The sequence below is a fragment of the Sinocyclocheilus grahami genome, unplaced genomic scaffold (assembly GCF_001515645.1).
Source record: "Sinocyclocheilus grahami isolate Dianchi unplaced genomic scaffold, SAMN03320097.WGS_v1.1 scaffold175.1, whole genome shotgun sequence".
NCBI lineage: Eukaryota > Metazoa > Chordata > Actinopteri > Cypriniformes > Cyprinidae > Sinocyclocheilus > Sinocyclocheilus grahami.
Window position 1 is genome coordinate 1787251 of NW_015505354.1, and position 17358 is coordinate 1804608.

Here is a 17358-nt window from a genome sequence, read left to right on the forward strand (position 1 = left end):
TGTTTATTTATATTATACAAATGTCGCCCTTTGTTACCTTTATCCCATCTCTCTTGCCATATCTTTCTGACAGCTACTTTAATTAAACCTTTAATTTCCGATTTACTCAAGGGTATATGTATGTCAATATTTGTGTGCTTAAGAGCCTGTTTCACTATCTTGTCTACCTCATTTCCTTCCACTCCAACATGAGCAGGCACCCATAAAAATTCTGCTATAATTCTCAGTTGCCGTATTCGGTGCAAACTTTGCAGTACTTCTAAAAATAATATCTTGTCTAGATTCCGATTTTCCACTCAGTATACTTGTGAGTGCAGAATATGAATCTGAACAGATTACCACTGTTGTTGGTTGGATTTCTTCCACCCACTGTAAAGCTATCTGAATAGCAATCATCTCTGCTGCATATACTGATATATTATTAGAAGTTATTTTTGCAGATTTATATTTAAAGTGAGGAATATACATGGTAGCACTTGTACACCCAGTTTCTGGGTCTTTAGAACCATCTGTATAAATTTGTAAAAATTGAAAGTAATAACTATCTAAATGCTGCTGCACTATTGTCTCTTTTGGAACATATTTCTTGTTTTCATTTATTAAATTAAATATTTGCAAATCAACTGTTGGCATAGAAAAAAGCCAAGGTGGATATACTGGCAGAGCCACCATGGGGCTAATATCGATATTACTGATACCTATTTGTTGAACCTGCTTGCCTACTGTCCAGCCAAAGCTAGATATGTCTGCTCATATTCCCAGCAGCTCTCCAATATTTTTTTTACTGGATGATTGGTAAAATTACCTTAAATACCAGTCCAATATACCATTTTAAGCTGAATTTCACAAATGTCTAGTGGTGTTTCACCCATTTCTACCTGCAAAGCTGTCTGTCACAGGAGAGGATCTAAACACTCCACAACATATTCTAAGGGCTTGGTTTTGAATCACCTCTATCCTAGTTAATAAAGAGGTTGATGCTGAGCCATATTCAATAATCAATTGCTGACCTTATTAATGCACTGTATACCCTTTTAAGAGAATGTCTAGTAGCTCCCCAATCTACACCTGCCAAGCACCTCAGCACATTGACTCCTTTCTTACATTTATCAACTAACTTATGAATATGTTACCCAAATGTTAATTTGGAATCCATCCATACTCCCAGATACCTTATTAGTGATACTTGCTCTAATGTTTAACTTTAATTTAACTTCAGGAGTTTGCTTCTTCTTTGAAAAACATATTACCTGAGGTTTTGCAACTGAAAGACGAAAACCCCATTGATTAGCCCAATTTTCAACAACATAGCCTCCTGCATTTTCTGCCTTTTTTCCACAAAGCTCCGTCATCCGCGTATAGTGCTTTTCCTATTCCTAATTAAATTTCCCCAAAAATATAATTTATCATTACATGAAAAAGTATGGGGCTACAAACACTTCCTTGAGGGGTTCCATTACAACCGTGAATCAGACAGATTTACTTCCTGTAAAGTCACATCTTTAACAAAATTAAAGTCTCCAAGGATTTTTGGTTCGTCTGTCGTATAGATGAACAACAATATGTTGTATGTTGTGCAACAATATAAATGAACTTATTAAATACAGTTCATTTTATACATTTAAATATTTGTAAATAAAATGTAAATAAATAAAAGCGAATGAAATGTTGTTAGGATATAATTTTAGAACAAAAATTGTTCTAAATCTTTTTTTTTTGCTCGTTTATTCAGTCATTTCTTATTAACAATTTATACCCACCATGTGCTTGCAAACTGAAAGAAATTGTGTTGTTACCCTAAGTCAACATGGTGTATGGTGCAGTGCAAATATGCAGTGTTTATCTACATTTACAATGTATATAGGTGGTATAGAGAAAATTCATTGTTTTCTGACCATTCAATGGAACTTCATTCAATGCACATTGTCGGCAAGACATCGCTATAGCCTCTGTGGGCGCGCCTACTTCACAGATGGTATTTAAAGAATGTATGGCTGCCGAACCTCTGTCTTATATAACATTGCTTAGCCAAGCTTTCTGTATATTCAAGCTCAGCCTCCGTATTGTAGGCGGGCACAACACACAATGTCAAAGCGTTGCCGTATGATTGATGGGCGTAACAACCAATCAAACCTCTCCCTCGCTCAACGTCACCAGAACCTTCTCGATTTGAACCAATCTCTCTCACACAGTCGAAACTTGAGGTGGAGGCACGTAAATAAACTGAATGGATCATAGTGCAATCTGCAGTTACCTCAGCGAGCATTTTATCATTGAATTATTTTCTCTGGGTGTTGTCGAGTGGAGTTGACTACTCTTGAAAACGGGCTGTCTGAGGAACGAGCTAAACGTTTGTTTCGGACGTTTAGTAATGTAACAAGCCACAGACAGTATGTCGAGTGAGTAACTTCAGTGAGGACATACCAGGCCTGCCCAGTTAAACAGACAGAACAGAAAACTCGAATTAAGGAACTGAATACTACAGAAGACGTAAGATAACATTCATTTCAGACACAAAGCGAACCTGTATGAGGTTAATAGAGCTGTTGTGGCGTGCGGTCGTTTCAGGCTGCGTATTCAAAAGCTAACGTTCTTAAACGTTTTTGGCGCGAGCGTTCGATTACTCGTCGCTTGTGGGACAGTTTACACATCAGTAACGCATCTGTGGCCAATGCCACCTGCTCACCAAAGCCAAAGATTCAACGGAATACAAAAGCAGGCCAGAGCAAGTGCGCTAGCCACGTCGCGTGCACTACAGCGGTTCGCGGTCACAAAGATCTTCATTGGTCTCGATGTATGGTTTGAGTTAATATTGACAGAAAACAAGTGCTGAAATGTCAGATACTAATAAAGAAGTAGTGGATCTGGTGTGGGGCATACCTAGTGGTGGGGGAGTGCCTGTATCCCTCTTCCGCAGGTGGTCACAAGGTAAGCGGCCTCGATAGTTCTTGATGTTTTAATTGATATTAAAAGATGTCTTACTAATGCTGACTCAGGTTTTCAAGGTTGAAACGCTCAGTTTAAAGGATATACATCCATTACTTGTATTGTTAAAAACAATCTGGAGTGGTCAGCGGGCCAATGCCAAGTCCATGTTACTTAATCCTGACTTCTTGCCTAGTTATAAATTGTGATGACTTGCTAAACTGAGACATTGACTGTGATTTGTGTTGACTGCGTTTTTTTCTTCAGGCTTTGTGTTCAGTGAGGCTGAACGCTCTGCACTGGAGCAGTTTGAAGGTGGACCATGTGCTGTTATTGCACCTGTGCAGGTAATTCACCTTATTTTTTTCTGTTCATAGGTTATGGTGATGTTTAGTCAGTAATGAAATACGCCTACATCCACGCCTTTGTAAAGTCCAAAATATAAAAGCTGCATTACAGTGATAAAATAAACAGGTTGGTGACAAATTAAAGGAAAATCCAGGTGAACCGGAACCATCCTGGCATGGTTTTTCTAAGTGATTACCTTTATCCTATCCTGGTGGGACTGTTCTCTTCCAGGATGACAGTGGCTCCATTCATAGATCACTAGGGTTCACTTATTGTTTTGATGAGTCATTTTTGACAGCAGTGAAATGAGGCTTGGAGGTACAGATTTGCAGTGTATTCAGTGGCTAATATTGTTGTTTAACTACATGTAATTTGTTCAGATGATGAAATGTCTCTACAAAACACTTACATTTGACAAATTTGTGAAAATTACATGTGATCTAGGACCTTTTTTACAGTGTATGCCAGTGTAAAGACTGTAATGACCCGTTTATCAAGATCAATAACTATATCATCATCCAGACTAAAGCATGATAACCATGGCCGTAGCTATTCTTTTACATTTTGACCGATGTCTTAAAGGCACAATATATAATTTTCGCCGCTGGAGGGTGCGTATTCAAAATAAACAAAGATGCAAAGGTGTAGTTTGATGACGGCGTGACTGAGTGTGGAATCATGGGAGTTGTCATCTTCATCCCCACAGCCGATGCAATCCGACGGGACTCGGGCAGAAATCATGTTCATGGATGAGCTAATGATTTATTAACGTAGTAGAATGCTTTTATTATGCCACAGTCGACCGAAAAAAAGCAGCACTGTTTTAGCATACTAGATACATTTGAAAGTTCTGTTATTATGCTACTCTGTGCAGTCGTCACCTGTCTAATAAAATGCATAGCGTATTAAATCATCTTTGGTGTTTCCATGTTTTCTACAAAAAAATCGAGGGGTTATGACGTCATTGGCAGGCGACACAATGACACCGTGGAAACGGTCCGTGTCACTAGTTAAAATAGCTTATTTCTCTGGATTTAAACATTCTTCGAAACATTTGGGATAATGTAAGTACACAAGTCAGCAAAATATATAACACTGTTCTAGTGGTTTTTGGATATTTTAATAAAATAATCTTACATATTGTGCCTTTTAAAGGGGTCATGAATTGAGAAATAAACTTTTACTTGAGCTTTTGATATGTAAGAAATCATTGTACTAAAAGAATATCCTGTAAGTTTCAGAACTGAAAACGTCCTTGTTACTGAAATAAAAGCTTTTATTGACACCAGGCCCAACGAACGCCAGATCCTGGAATGTGCCTATCTACCTTTGACGTAATAGATAGGTTAAACTCCTCCTCCACAGAAGAATATCAATGCCTAATTCTGTAGCCCCGCCCACTGATTCGCGCATGACCTACCCTGCGTTCCATTCGGAAGGGCTCATCCCTATGCCCTAATCCCTTCAAAGGGTTTACCCTCCGGAGTGAGAGCTTTGAAGGGTTGAAGAGTGTAGGGGACTAAACTGTTTCTTGAAGTGCCCTTCTGCGTCATCATCACGTGCTCACACGGAGGTGCCGTCATCATCATGCAAAGAATCTGCGCAAAGGATCATGGGAGCCCGAAGTGTCCATCAGTTGTACCCTTCGAAATCCTTCATTCCGAAGGGCCCTTTGAAGTGTCCATTTTTGAGCACTTCAGTTTGGAACGACCCTTCAAAATGTCGGATATGATTGTTTTCAATCCGAAGTGGCCTTCGGAGGGTGATATATCCCGTTTGGAACACACCAATAGTAGGGAAATAACATAAGTGGCGCTAAACCGGATCGAGCAACCAAGCAATAAACATGCTGTTGAAGGTCGCAAAAATTGTGCAGTGCCTGGTTGTGGAAGAACACAGTCGCTGCATAACCTTCCTTTGGATTCAAATATTTATTTTTAATGACGTTTCAGCTCATGTGAGTAAAACATTGAGCGTTTGTTCGCTTCATTTCACCGCGGATTCCTTTGTAAACAAGACACAGGTCGACACTGGATTTGCAGAGAGGCTGAGATTAAAAAGCAATGCTGTGCCGTCTATATTGGATCCGACAGGAATGGCGCAGCATATTTATGTGAGTAAAAAATATTTGTACAAAGTGTCGCTATTGCTTTGTTAGAGATCACTTGATATGTCCTGATTATGTGTACGTGTCTAACCAAAGTCAAAGAAGGCTCCAGCTATGAAGGACGTAGCTTGTCAAACAGACAGAAAGTTGGTTTACTATGCAAAACTGTTATCCAATCATAGCAGTGAGCGTTTACTTCCAAGTCTTCAATGCAGCACGCTCATAAAAAACTGAGCGTTTCTTGAGCCAGCCTCAAAACCAGGGTAGAAAATAGCCTATTACTTATTGATTTTGATGTTTTTGTATGTAAAAAAACAACAGTATAAAATAATTTAAAAATCCAGTTCATGAATCCTTTAAAGCACCCTCCCAACGCCATGATCAAAACACTAAATGAAGGAAAATCTTTATAAGAATGGTATTCAATGCCAACAGTGGAGTTCCAGAGAATCAATGGCAGGGTGCATTGAAGCTGTTGTGGTGGCACATGTTGGCCCAACACCTTACTAAGACACTTCAAGTTTTTCCTTTAATTTGTCACCCATTTTAAGGCTGGAATAGACTACCTGACTTTTGCCAGGATTTTTGTCCCAATTTGGGCCCTTTGAAGTGTCCATTTTTGAGCACTTCAGTTTGGAACGACCCTTCAAAATGTCGGATATGATTGTTTTCAATCCGAAGTGGCCTTCGGAGGGTGATATATCCCGTTTGGAACACACCAATAGTAGGGAAATAACATAAGTGGCGCTAAACCGGATCGAGCAACCAAGCAATAAACATGCTGTTGAAGGTCGCAAAAATTGTGCAGTGCCTGGTTGTGGAAGAACACAGTCGCTGCATAACCTTCCTTTGGATTCAAATATTTATTTTTAATGACGTTTCAGCTCATGTGAGTAAAACATTGAGCGTTTGTTCGCTTCATTTCACCGCGGATTCCTTTGTAAACAAGACACAGGTCGACACTGGATTTGCAGAGAGGCTGAGATTAAAAAGCAATGCTGTGCCGTCTATATTGGATCCGACAGGAATGGCGCAGCATATTTATGTGAGTAAAAAATATTTGTACAAAGTGTCGCTATTGCTTTGTTAGAGATCACTTGATATGTCCTGATTATGTGTACGTGTCTAACCAAAGTCAAAGAAGGCTCCAGCTATGAAGGACGTAGCTTGTCAAACAGACAGAAAGTTGGTTTACTATGCAAAACTGTTATCCAATCATAGCAGTGAGCGTTTACTTCCAAGTCTTCAATGCAGCACGCTCATAAAAAACTGAGCGTTTCTTGAGCCAGCCTCAAAACCAGGGTAGAAAATAGCCTATTACTTATTGATTTTGATGTTTTTGTATGTAAAAAAACAACAGTATAAAATAATTTAAAAATCCAGTTCATGAATCCTTTAAAGCACCCTCCCAACGCCATGATCAAAACACTAAATGAAGGAAAATCTTTATAAGAATGGTATTCAATGCCAACAGTGGAGTTCCAGAGAATCAATGGCAGGGTGCATTGAAGCTGTTGTGGTGGCACATGTTGGCCCAACACCTTACTAAGACACTTCAAGTTTTTCCTTTAATTTGTCACCCATTTTAAGGCTGGAATAGACTACCTGACTTTTGCCAGGATTTTTGTCCCAATTTGCGTCCGTGAGTAAGTGAGGACGAGTCTTAAACTCTGTCTCTCTCTGTAACACTGTGGTGCAGTTGCTATCTGAACTGACTTAAGTTGACATGCTATGTTGTCAGATTGTTCCTTTTGGCTGGTTAAGTGGAGCCCTAATGATTTGTGTGTTTTGTTTGTTATTTCTCAGGCTTTCCTGTTGAAGAACGTTTTGTTTAACACTGAAGGCTCAAACTGGAAAGATATCTCAGGTTCGTTGTGCGTCATTTTAAAGGGAATTCCATCTTGTTTCACTTTTGTTTCCTCAGTAACACTCAGACCAGGCATTTATGAACATCTCAAACTCAAAAGTTTCTGAATCCAGTGTCATTGCAGTATATTCTTTTCCTTGATTTAAAAAGAGCATGTAATAATAAGTGCCATAATAAGCATAAATATATTGTAAGATTTGTTTGAGATTTTACAGACTTCACAAAGACATTATTGATTTTTTTTATTGAATATTGATATTGAGGTGGTGCCAATGCATAAAGCATTATGGTAGAATTTTTAATGCACTTTTTTTACCCTCATCATATTTCCAAAATGAAAGGCATCATCCTGAATCTTATTATAGGCCCACATCTGTATTGTAGTCTTACTGTGTGCCTAAAATTGGCGAAAGTGGTTCTTCTCTATGGCTCAGATTTACTAACAGCTTGCACCGGCGCAAACCCATTAAAAACTACTGTCAGGATTTACTAAAGACACACAGCGAAAAATTAATGATGAAAAGGCGTGGACATAGTCATTTTTGTGGCTGACCGTATTGTATATGCATTTGTAGGAGTTTTCTTTTCAAATGTAAAATTTCTGGAAGGAGAGTATTTAAATTAATCGTGCAACATGAATTACTAAGGTTTGCGCTTGTCAGTTTACTGGTGTTTGCGCCATAATTTACCGCCCCCAAAAAAAGCATGTCTTAACTGATTTGTGCCTGTGTTGTTAGTAGATTACACGCATCTTATTGTCATCGGCTCTGCTTGTTTGCGCTGGTCTTGGTAGATTGCATTGGTCATTATGTAAATGTGCTGGCTGCGTCTGTGTTCTTTATTCGCACATTGTCAGTAACTTTACCGCAGAACTTTCCACTCCCATCAGCGCTTTAATGGGATTGTGCTCTCACGCTAATTTGCCCTGCTTGGTAAATACATTTTTTTTTTTTTTTTTAATACGTTGTATTACCTGTCTGTCACCCATAATACTACTGCCTTTTTTGTCCAATTTTTTTGATCACTTTCAGTTTCAACACCGCTCACTGCACAGCGTTGTTGAAGAGATTGTGTCCTTTTGTTTTATAGCTGAAGTGATTTTGTTTTCTTCTCCTCCTATCGTCTCCTCCTCACTCTTTTGTAATGATCATATTTGACATTCTTAGCTGTTGCCATCATTAGTATGTTCATTTGTAGGGATGCACGATATATCGGCCACCATATCGGTATCGGCCGATAAATGCTCATTTTTTCTGTTATCGGTATCGGCCTGATAAGAAAATTTGGCCGATATCTTAAAGCCGATAAATAATGCATTATTTCCTTCAGAGACACTTCAGATGCAAAATAAAGAATAATCGGTTATCGGTATCGGCCAAAATGTTCATATCGGTGCATCCCTATTCATTTGGTATCCTGCTTTGAATGCTGCTTCATCATCATAAACGAAAAGAACAGTCATGTCCTACTAACTAAAATTTGTTAAACATGTGGATTAGTTTCATGGGGTTTTGCAAGACATTTGAATTGTACACAAATGCAATTAACTCTTAGATGCAAAGTTAATGGCATGCAGCTACCCTGGGTCACAGTTTATAGAGAGAAGTATTTTCTAGCTCGACTTTTCAACGATGTTCCAAGACATCATCTAGCAGCAAAACGGATCGACTTGCTTACTCTTAGTCAGTGCAGCAACTTTAATGCAACACAGAAATCAGATGCATGGCTTGATGTATATGCTGTGTAATCTTACAGAGGAAGAGCAGAGGACAGTCCTGTGCTCCACCCTCAGTGAGATCCTGGAGTCTGCCTGTCTCAGTAAGACACAGGCCTTTCACCTGGCCACCTTGCCTTGTGCTAAAACCACAGACAGCAGTGACATCACTGACAGCCACCCAGAGCCCGAGTCCAGCCAACCTGCTGACACACCGAGTAAGAAAATTAGCAACAGCCATTCTCGATGTTGTACAGATAGGCAACAGGGCCTAACACTGATCCGTAATATTTGGTATACTTTAACTCTCTTTTCGCAGTGAATGCATACATTTTCAGTAAATGATCCAACACAGCATGCTAGTGTAAACTTGCTGCGATGTGTATTCTTATAACTGTGACCTTACAAATAATTTTCTCAGGACTGTTGTGTCTCGTTAAATGCGTTTGTGTTTTTGCATGGGGTGTGTGTAGCTGCTTTGGCTGCTGAGGAGCTTGGCTTTGAGAGGTTTCACAGCGTCATACAGTAAGTGTACAAACTCTTTCCACACTGCGTCACTTGTTTCTTTTCTTAAGTCTTCACTGGCTTACCCTTTCCTTCTCCTTGTGTTACAAATATGCACATTTCTGGCAGAAAACTCCAGTAGTGCAGAAGCAACTAATTTCACAATGAAAGGGGCGGAGCTTTAAAAAACCATCTGGATAAAAAGTATTTTTTTCCCAATTGATAGTCACATTGTGGTTACTCCTTCCTCAGGAAGAGGACTCTCAGGACTGTTGGAGAGTTGAGAGAGGCGGTGTTGTCACTGTACGACACTTGGAAGAACAAATTTGGGGTCCTGCTATTCCTGTACTCTGTCATACTTACAAAGGTATAACTTTACATTTCCCGCCCGTGATCATTTTACCAATTTGTTTTTGAAAATTCTTTATAAAAGCAAGGTAATAATGCACTTGCATGGTAACAATTTCTCATTTCGTTGGGGTAAGATATTTTTGTTGTTGTTGTTTTTTTTTCATGCTCATCATAAAAATACAGTGAAAACAGTCATATTGATGACACAGTTTTTTCAATTGCTAACAAGCATTTACCAATATGTAAAGTACATTTTCTAAACTCTTAACACAGCAACTCCCCTACTTCACACAATTAGCCAAATAGTACATTTTCTGGTCAAAACCACATTTTGTTAAATACAAACTCTACATTTCAAAATGCTAAATGCCTTTTTCTGCGTATACTAACTCTATCAAAACACAGCAAACCCAATTCAAAATAAAGTCATTCGGTCGAAACATTAACACTGTTTTTCTATCCAATAGGAACATATAGTCAATAATAGCGCATAGATTGTCAAAATGATAACAATTAATGGCATTACAAAAACTGCATTACTTGCCATGTCTCAGTTCGACCTGTATAGAACATACAATATGACATACATTTAGATAAAAATAATAATAATAATTCAGTCAGCTGAACTCTGCATTTTTTTGTGTTTGAATTCATTTTAGATAGTATGTGTACAGCATAGTGAAGGAGTCATCAATACTTTATGAAATGTAAAAGAAAAGTTATAGAATTGCTGAAGTAAAGGCTTTATTGGCCAAATGAAATTTCTGTCAGTGAAGAAAAAAAACATACACCCCTTTGCATTTTGTCTCCTACCTCTCCTTCTCCTTTGTCAGAAAGAGCTTTATTACCAAGCATGTTAACACACTCAAGGATTTTGACTTGGAGACAGGAGCGTCCAGTGCAGAAGAAAGTATGGACAGTGCAAACATGCATGATAGTGCAGATGTACATAGGAATTATAACAATTCTGTAATATAAGAAAAACAGAGAATTAAATAATGCACTATATACAGAAGTAGAAATATAGAGGGGGGAAAACATAATTGTTTAAATCAATGTACTGATGTGTTATTTACAAGTGTGCAGATATGTTATTTACAGATGTCTAATATACAAATGTAAAATTTTCATATTCTATCATATGTATAAATGCGTCAGTTGGGATGGATGATGTGATGAATGTTTTAATTGTTCATGCTGAATATAGCCTGCAGGAAAAACTGTTCTTGTGTCTGGCTTTTCGAAGAGAGTGTGAGCTGGGTGTGTGGGGTCCAGAGTGATTTTCTTAGCCTTTTTCCTCACTCTGGAGATGTAAAGATCTAGGAGGTTGGGCAGGGGGCACCAATAATCCTCTCAGCAGTCCTGACTGTACGTTGTAGTCTCTTGATGTCTGATTTTGTAGCTGAACCAAACCAGTCAGTCCTGGTCCAACTTCTCTCCCACATCCAAGGCAAGGCAAGTTTATTTGTATAGCACATTTCATACACAATGGTAATTCAAAGTGCTTTACATAAAATAAAATAAAAACAATAATCACAACAATAAAACAAGGAATTTAAAGCTTTGAAAATTATTTAAAAAAAAATTGATTTAAGAGGTTTAAAATGAATTTAAGAAAACGATTATACATATAATATAGTGCAATCAGTTCGGACATCGCACAGTGCTCATTCAATAAATGCACAGCTAAACAGATGAGTTTTGAGTCTGCATTTAAATGTGACTAATGTTTTAGCACATCTGATCTCTTCTGGAAGCTGATTCCAAATGCGGGTGGCATAATAACTAAAAGCACATTCCCCTTGTTTTGTGTGAACCCTTGGTATTTCTAAGGTCCTAGGCCATTGAGTGATTTATAAACGAGTAAAAGTACTTTAAAATCAATCCTAAATATACATCAATAACATTCTTAACTTTTGAGTTAAAGGAATCAAGGAGAAGATCAACAGAGTCTGCAGAAATGCTTGGTGTTAAAGATATAGCCTCCATAAATAGCACACTAGTGTTTTCGTTAATGCATCTCTTTCTGACTGAGACCGATCTAGATTCAGTGGTAACAGAGATCAATATATCAAAGAAAATACAGAAGTGATCAGATAGTGCTACGTCCTTAATAACAAAGGATGAAATGTTTAGGCCTCTACTGATGAGTAAATCTAGAGTATGTCCCCGATTGTGTGTGGGTTCATGCACATGCTGAATCAGGTCAAAAGTATTTAAAACAGTTATCATTTCTTTTGTAGTTTTGTTTTCTGCATTATCTATGTGAATATTAAAATCCCCCGCAATAGCAAAACAGTCAAACTCTGAGGAAATATTTGATAGCATTTCTGTGAACTCTTCAACAAAGGCTGGAGAGTATTTTGGAGGCCTTTTCTTTCTTTTTCTGCTTCTCTTTGCTGTTCTGCATTGTTTTGAACAGAACCAATCCAGAGAGTGCCTTTTTTTATTGTGCATGCATGGTCATGTAATGGAAAGACTTGGAATTATTCATTAAGATTGGAATCAGCTATTTCTCAATTATTAGTAATTCAAATATTTCTTATCAGCTCTTTTAAGCTGCTGTTGTTGCAGAAGTTGAGTCTTTACGCTATATTTAAAGTTTGGAACATTAGGTCTTCATTTCTGTCATGCTGTGTTTAAGCATTTGTAAAAAAGATTAGAAAGATCCATGATTTTGGTATGGGGTAAGTTGACCGAATATTGTGTGAAATCAACATGAATTGTGTTAATGGTGTGGTCACAAACATATGTTGTGCTAATTGTGTTTAGAGTTTTGAAAATGTGACTAGATTGGACAAAGGGATGTTAGCAATTGAGAAAAAAATGTAATTAATACCATTTAAAGTGATTGTTTTATATTAATTTTAATACATTTTAAAATTATAAATAACTTATTTTAGAATTTTCAGCAGCCAAAAGAAAAAAAATACTCCACACTTTTGAACAATAGTTATACCTTTGTAGTGTATCATTTGCCAGCCATGCTCATCCAGTGTGTCTGTGTTTGTTTTTATGGTCTGACTTCAACTTGAAGGGAATTGAGAACATAAAGAATGAGATTGAAGACACCTCTGAACCTCTGATTGACCCCGTGTATGGCCACGGCAGGTAAAATTCATGATGGGAGTTCAAGTTCTTTGCATTATATTTGATCGTGACTTCTAGGCAGCTGTTCTAGTTGGATTGTGAATCTGATAGATTTATCTATAATGCACCATAAACTACATTTATAGTGAATGTTGACTGTTTTGTTACATTTTTTCCCCCATACTTTTTAGCCAAAGTCTAATCAACCTTCTGGTGACGGGGCATGCTGTGTCTAACGTGTGGGACGGTGATAGAGAATGTTCTGGAATGAGTATGCTTAATATTTTTACTGAATATTAATGTGTTGACATGCTGTTTGTTTGAAATAACTCTTGAGTTACAGTAGGTCACAGTTGTCCTGCATTTGCAGACCACTTGATGGCAGCATTATCTAATGTTTTTTCTAAAGCTTTAGCACACTTAAAAAAATGCTTGCTGAGAAAATGCTACGGTCTTAAGGTTTCAAAGAGTGCTTTATATTAGACTGTTCATTTTTGTTGATAGAGGAGTTTAATTATTCAGGTTTTTGTTTTCTCTAGAGCTTTGTGGCATTCATCAGCAGGCGTCTGTTGGCTTCCTCACACTAATGGAGTCACTGTGCTATTGCAAGGTGGGTGTCTACTCATTAGCACCCTCACAGGAGCTTATAATACTATAGTTCGATTTAAAATGTATGTGGTATAGATAGTGTACCCACTGTCTGCTGTGTTGATAAATCAAGTAAGTTTTGCTTGAAAGATGCAGAGTGTCCAGATGCCAAAGCTCACAGTTTCTTCGTGGTTTTGCTGTTTTCCAGCTGTACATCTCACAGGGAATTTGTGAAATGTAATGCAACATAATAATCTACTGAAATATTGACTGCATTGAACAGACCGGTGTCAGAGTCATCACTCTGTCAGACTATTGTGCAATTTTCTTTTTTTGGTTCTTGAAGAATGTTTATGATTAAGAACAAACATTCACTAGGTTTGTTCTCACACATAAAACAACTATGGAAATTCTGCGTAGTACAAGGTAAATTCTGTGGCTTGTTTGTTTTCTTATTGTCTTTTTTTCTTTTTGTTCATGTCCTTTTTTTCTCTTCTGTTTACCATTTTTTTATATTTCCTTTATTTCTCTATTTTCTTTTTTTTTCCTAACATTTTTTTTTTAGCAAAGCATCATTACCCAGCATGCTTCACTGTTAAACAAATGCCATCTATCATGTTTCAATATAAATCAGATAAAGTGTTCTACTTTGGTTTACTTTTTATTATTGTTTTATTTAAGTATGTCATCACATCCTGCAAATCACGTCTTGCCAATAATAAGCACTAAATATATTCTGTGCATACTCAACCTAGCAGTCAATAAATCTAAATATATTTTCATTTGTCCAGCATTTCAGCAGGAGAAATTAAACTGTCCTTAAATTATGCAGTTAGTAGTATTTATTTATTATTTCAGAAGCTAAATGCTTCCCTGCTCCCTAACTAATGTGTTGCCCTCTAAAGGGCGAGCATCAGAAATCTGGCACCTGCACATCCTGTATGTTTTATGAGCCTGGGCAGGAATGGCTCTATTGTTTTAACCTGTGGAGAAAGTAATTAAGAAGCTGCTTTATTTGGAATGGCACTGTACTAAGCAGAGCTTCAGGATATGTGCAGTGAGCTGTGTTTGGACTAGAGGAATGCAGAAATGTATCGCCTCATATTTAGAATCATCCGAGCCCCCATCACAATATTCATGATCCTTTTAATCCGCATACCCCTGAAACACCTTCCCACCCAAATCTGCTGCTGATAATTACCTGTTGAGTGATGTGAGCTGAGTGTGAGGGCTTTCAGTGTTTGGATGCACTGCTGGAGATCGAGCTGTAGGCAGAGTGTGCAGAGCTACACTTTGAACTGCAGGTTTGTGTTAAACTGCTGACTCTCATCTCATTCCGTTTTAATTTGGTTTTGATTGATGGATGTGGTTTGTGTGTGTGCAACATTTGTATGTAGATCAGGGGTGGGGAAACTTTTTCTTGTACACTGCCGTTCAAAAGTTTGGGGTCAGTAAGTTATATATGTGTAAATAAGTATGCAATAGCATACAGTAGAGATCAAAATTAAAGAACAACCTACAATTTCCTAAATTACAAGGTCACTGTTTAGTCCTATTTGATGTTATCCTAACAGGAGTAGAAGGGCAGTTTTTTAAGAATATTTTATAAATTGTATTCTGAAGCACAGTATAAAAAACTTAAATGAGATATTTGAAAAAGCCTGGTGCTAATTTCTTTAATTATATGACAAACCCCATGCTGAAAATGCTCAGCAGTTCAGCGCTGAACAGGCTAAGGATCTGTCTCGGCATGTTTAAGAGAAGTCGGACTGACAGCACACTGCAATGGCGAATCCTCATCAGCAAAAATAATTAAAAGGCTAGACTCCCCTTTGCTGAGGAGCATGCTGTGTGGAGAGAGGAGAACTGGTCCAACTTTAAGCCTAGTTTAGACTACACTAATTTAAACATTGGCAGATTGCTGTGCTATTCAGACTACATGACTTGCTGTCTGTCTTGAAGTTGTTTTGTTGTTCACACTACATGACACTATGTAAATGATCCGCAACAGGGTGTCACACACTACATGAGCTGACAACAACTGTCACCCAATGACTCCATACGGTCCCCAAACCACATTTTGTCACGAAAACACAATTAAGAAGTGGAACGGGAATTGACACGAAACAACGCATGAAACAGGAGTTGTTTATTTGAAAATGGACGTTGGGAAGAAATTAGTGCTGCAAGCTGTTTGCACGATAATCTGTTATTTTGCTCCATTTCTTGTGTCCACACTTTCCTTAAAGCCATGTTGCTTCTGCTGTTTTTCTTCCGGTGACCTCAACCCATGTCTTGCTCTATCATTGCCTGTGGCTCGTTGCGACACCTGAACACCACAGGATGTCGAATTGGGCGACTGGTCCAAATATTTAGCATGTTATTGAGTAGTTCACACACACAAATTACACAGCACTGATTACACACTGATTTGCACCCGATCACAGCCTGGCCTGTCGACAAGCTCGTTGACTTGCAAATCGGGCTTAAAATCCTGTTGTGTGAACTTGGCATTAGTGATGAGAGAAAGTTTAATTTATTTGAGGGTGATGGGAAACATGTTCGGTGTCAAACTGGGGAAAGACTGAACCCCGAGTGCGTAAAGAAGTCAGTGAAAGGTAGAGGAGGAAGTGTCATGGTTTGGGGGCAGGTTTGTTTTGTGCAGCAGGAGTTGGGCCTCTTATTCCGTTACATGGCAGGTGAATGTAAATGTTTATCAGAACCTCCTTCGGCAACATGCAGTTTCTTACCTGCAAGTATCTCCCAATCAGCCTGCAATTTTCATGCAAGACAATGTCCCCGTCACACTGCAAAACATATAAAGCAGTTACTTGAAGCTAAGAACATTGAAATAATGAAATGGCCGGCCCAGAGTCCTGATCTAAACCAGATTGAAAATATCTGGAAAGTCCTTGACGGCAAAGTTATGGCTAAGTAACCCACTACAGTTGCCAAACTATGGAAGAGACTGCACTGGTGTGATCTTTGTCCACTTTTCTTCCAGTGTGCTGCAGTGGTTACTGCTCTCTAATTTTGATCACTATATTTTCCACAAAATAAAGGTTTTTGTTGAAAATCCTTAATTATTTTGTCAAACATGTTAGTACAGTAGAACAGTGATATACCCACAGCTGATATTCCTTTATATTTTGAACAAGGAAGATTAACTATTTCAGAAAAAAATTAGATTTCCACTGTATGTCCGCAGTAACATCTTAACATTCATCTTGCATGTGCGCTGTTGTATGCGGACTGTCCACGCAGAGCCCGATTTTTGCATCCATGGACGGTCTGCGTACAATAGCAGACGCTTTTGATGACAAAAATTGCATTGTGCGGACTGTCGCGGAACAATGACGGCCGAAGTATAAGCATAACTTACATTTAATGCAATGGCTGAAAGTGCATTCACCTTTATATTCTTGACAGTAGTCATTTTAAATTGTGGATTGAAATGAGCTGATTCTGTGCTTGCTTGTGATGACACATCAGAGAAGTAAACATTTAGTTGCATTTTTAAAATTTTGAAATATATTTATTGATATTTTATATCTTGATAGTTATTTTAAATTACATTTTTTTTATAATAAAATCAGGGCTATTTTTATACTTTTTTTTATTTGTATACGTTTTAAACTACATTTTAAATGGCCTTGCAAGGCTGTTTAAATGGTCTCTGGGGCCATATATAGCCAGGAGTTGATGTTCCCCACCCCTGATGTAGAACATGTTTCAGTGTTCACATAATACAATCAACCGTTCATAATCAGTTATAGTGAACATTCTAGTGTTTGGGTGTAAAATGGCTTCAAAACATTTTCATAAGCTGAATGATTGAATAGTTGGCTGTTCCTATAAGTATTA

At 37.9% G+C, this 17358-nt stretch overlaps 1 protein-coding gene across 1 annotated transcript in view; it reads left to right on the top strand.

The window, feature by feature from the left end:
- The first annotated feature begins 2197 nt into the window (after positions 1-2197).
- LOC107593720 (protein FAM188A) overlaps positions 2198-17358 on the top strand; it is a 42069-nt gene continuing 26908 nt past the window's right edge. The window contains exons 1-9 of the mRNA XM_016283573.1: positions 2198-2928; positions 3193-3272; positions 7187-7247; positions 9003-9179; positions 9435-9486; positions 9718-9832; positions 12854-12927; positions 13098-13177; positions 13446-13516. Of these exons, the coding sequence (XP_016139059.1) occupies positions 2835-2928; positions 3193-3272; positions 7187-7247; positions 9003-9179; positions 9435-9486; positions 9718-9832; positions 12854-12927; positions 13098-13177; positions 13446-13516 (804 nt within the window). The 5' untranslated portion in view covers positions 2198-2834. The remainder of the gene's footprint in view (positions 2929-3192; positions 3273-7186; positions 7248-9002; positions 9180-9434; positions 9487-9717; positions 9833-12853; positions 12928-13097; positions 13178-13445; positions 13517-17358) is intronic.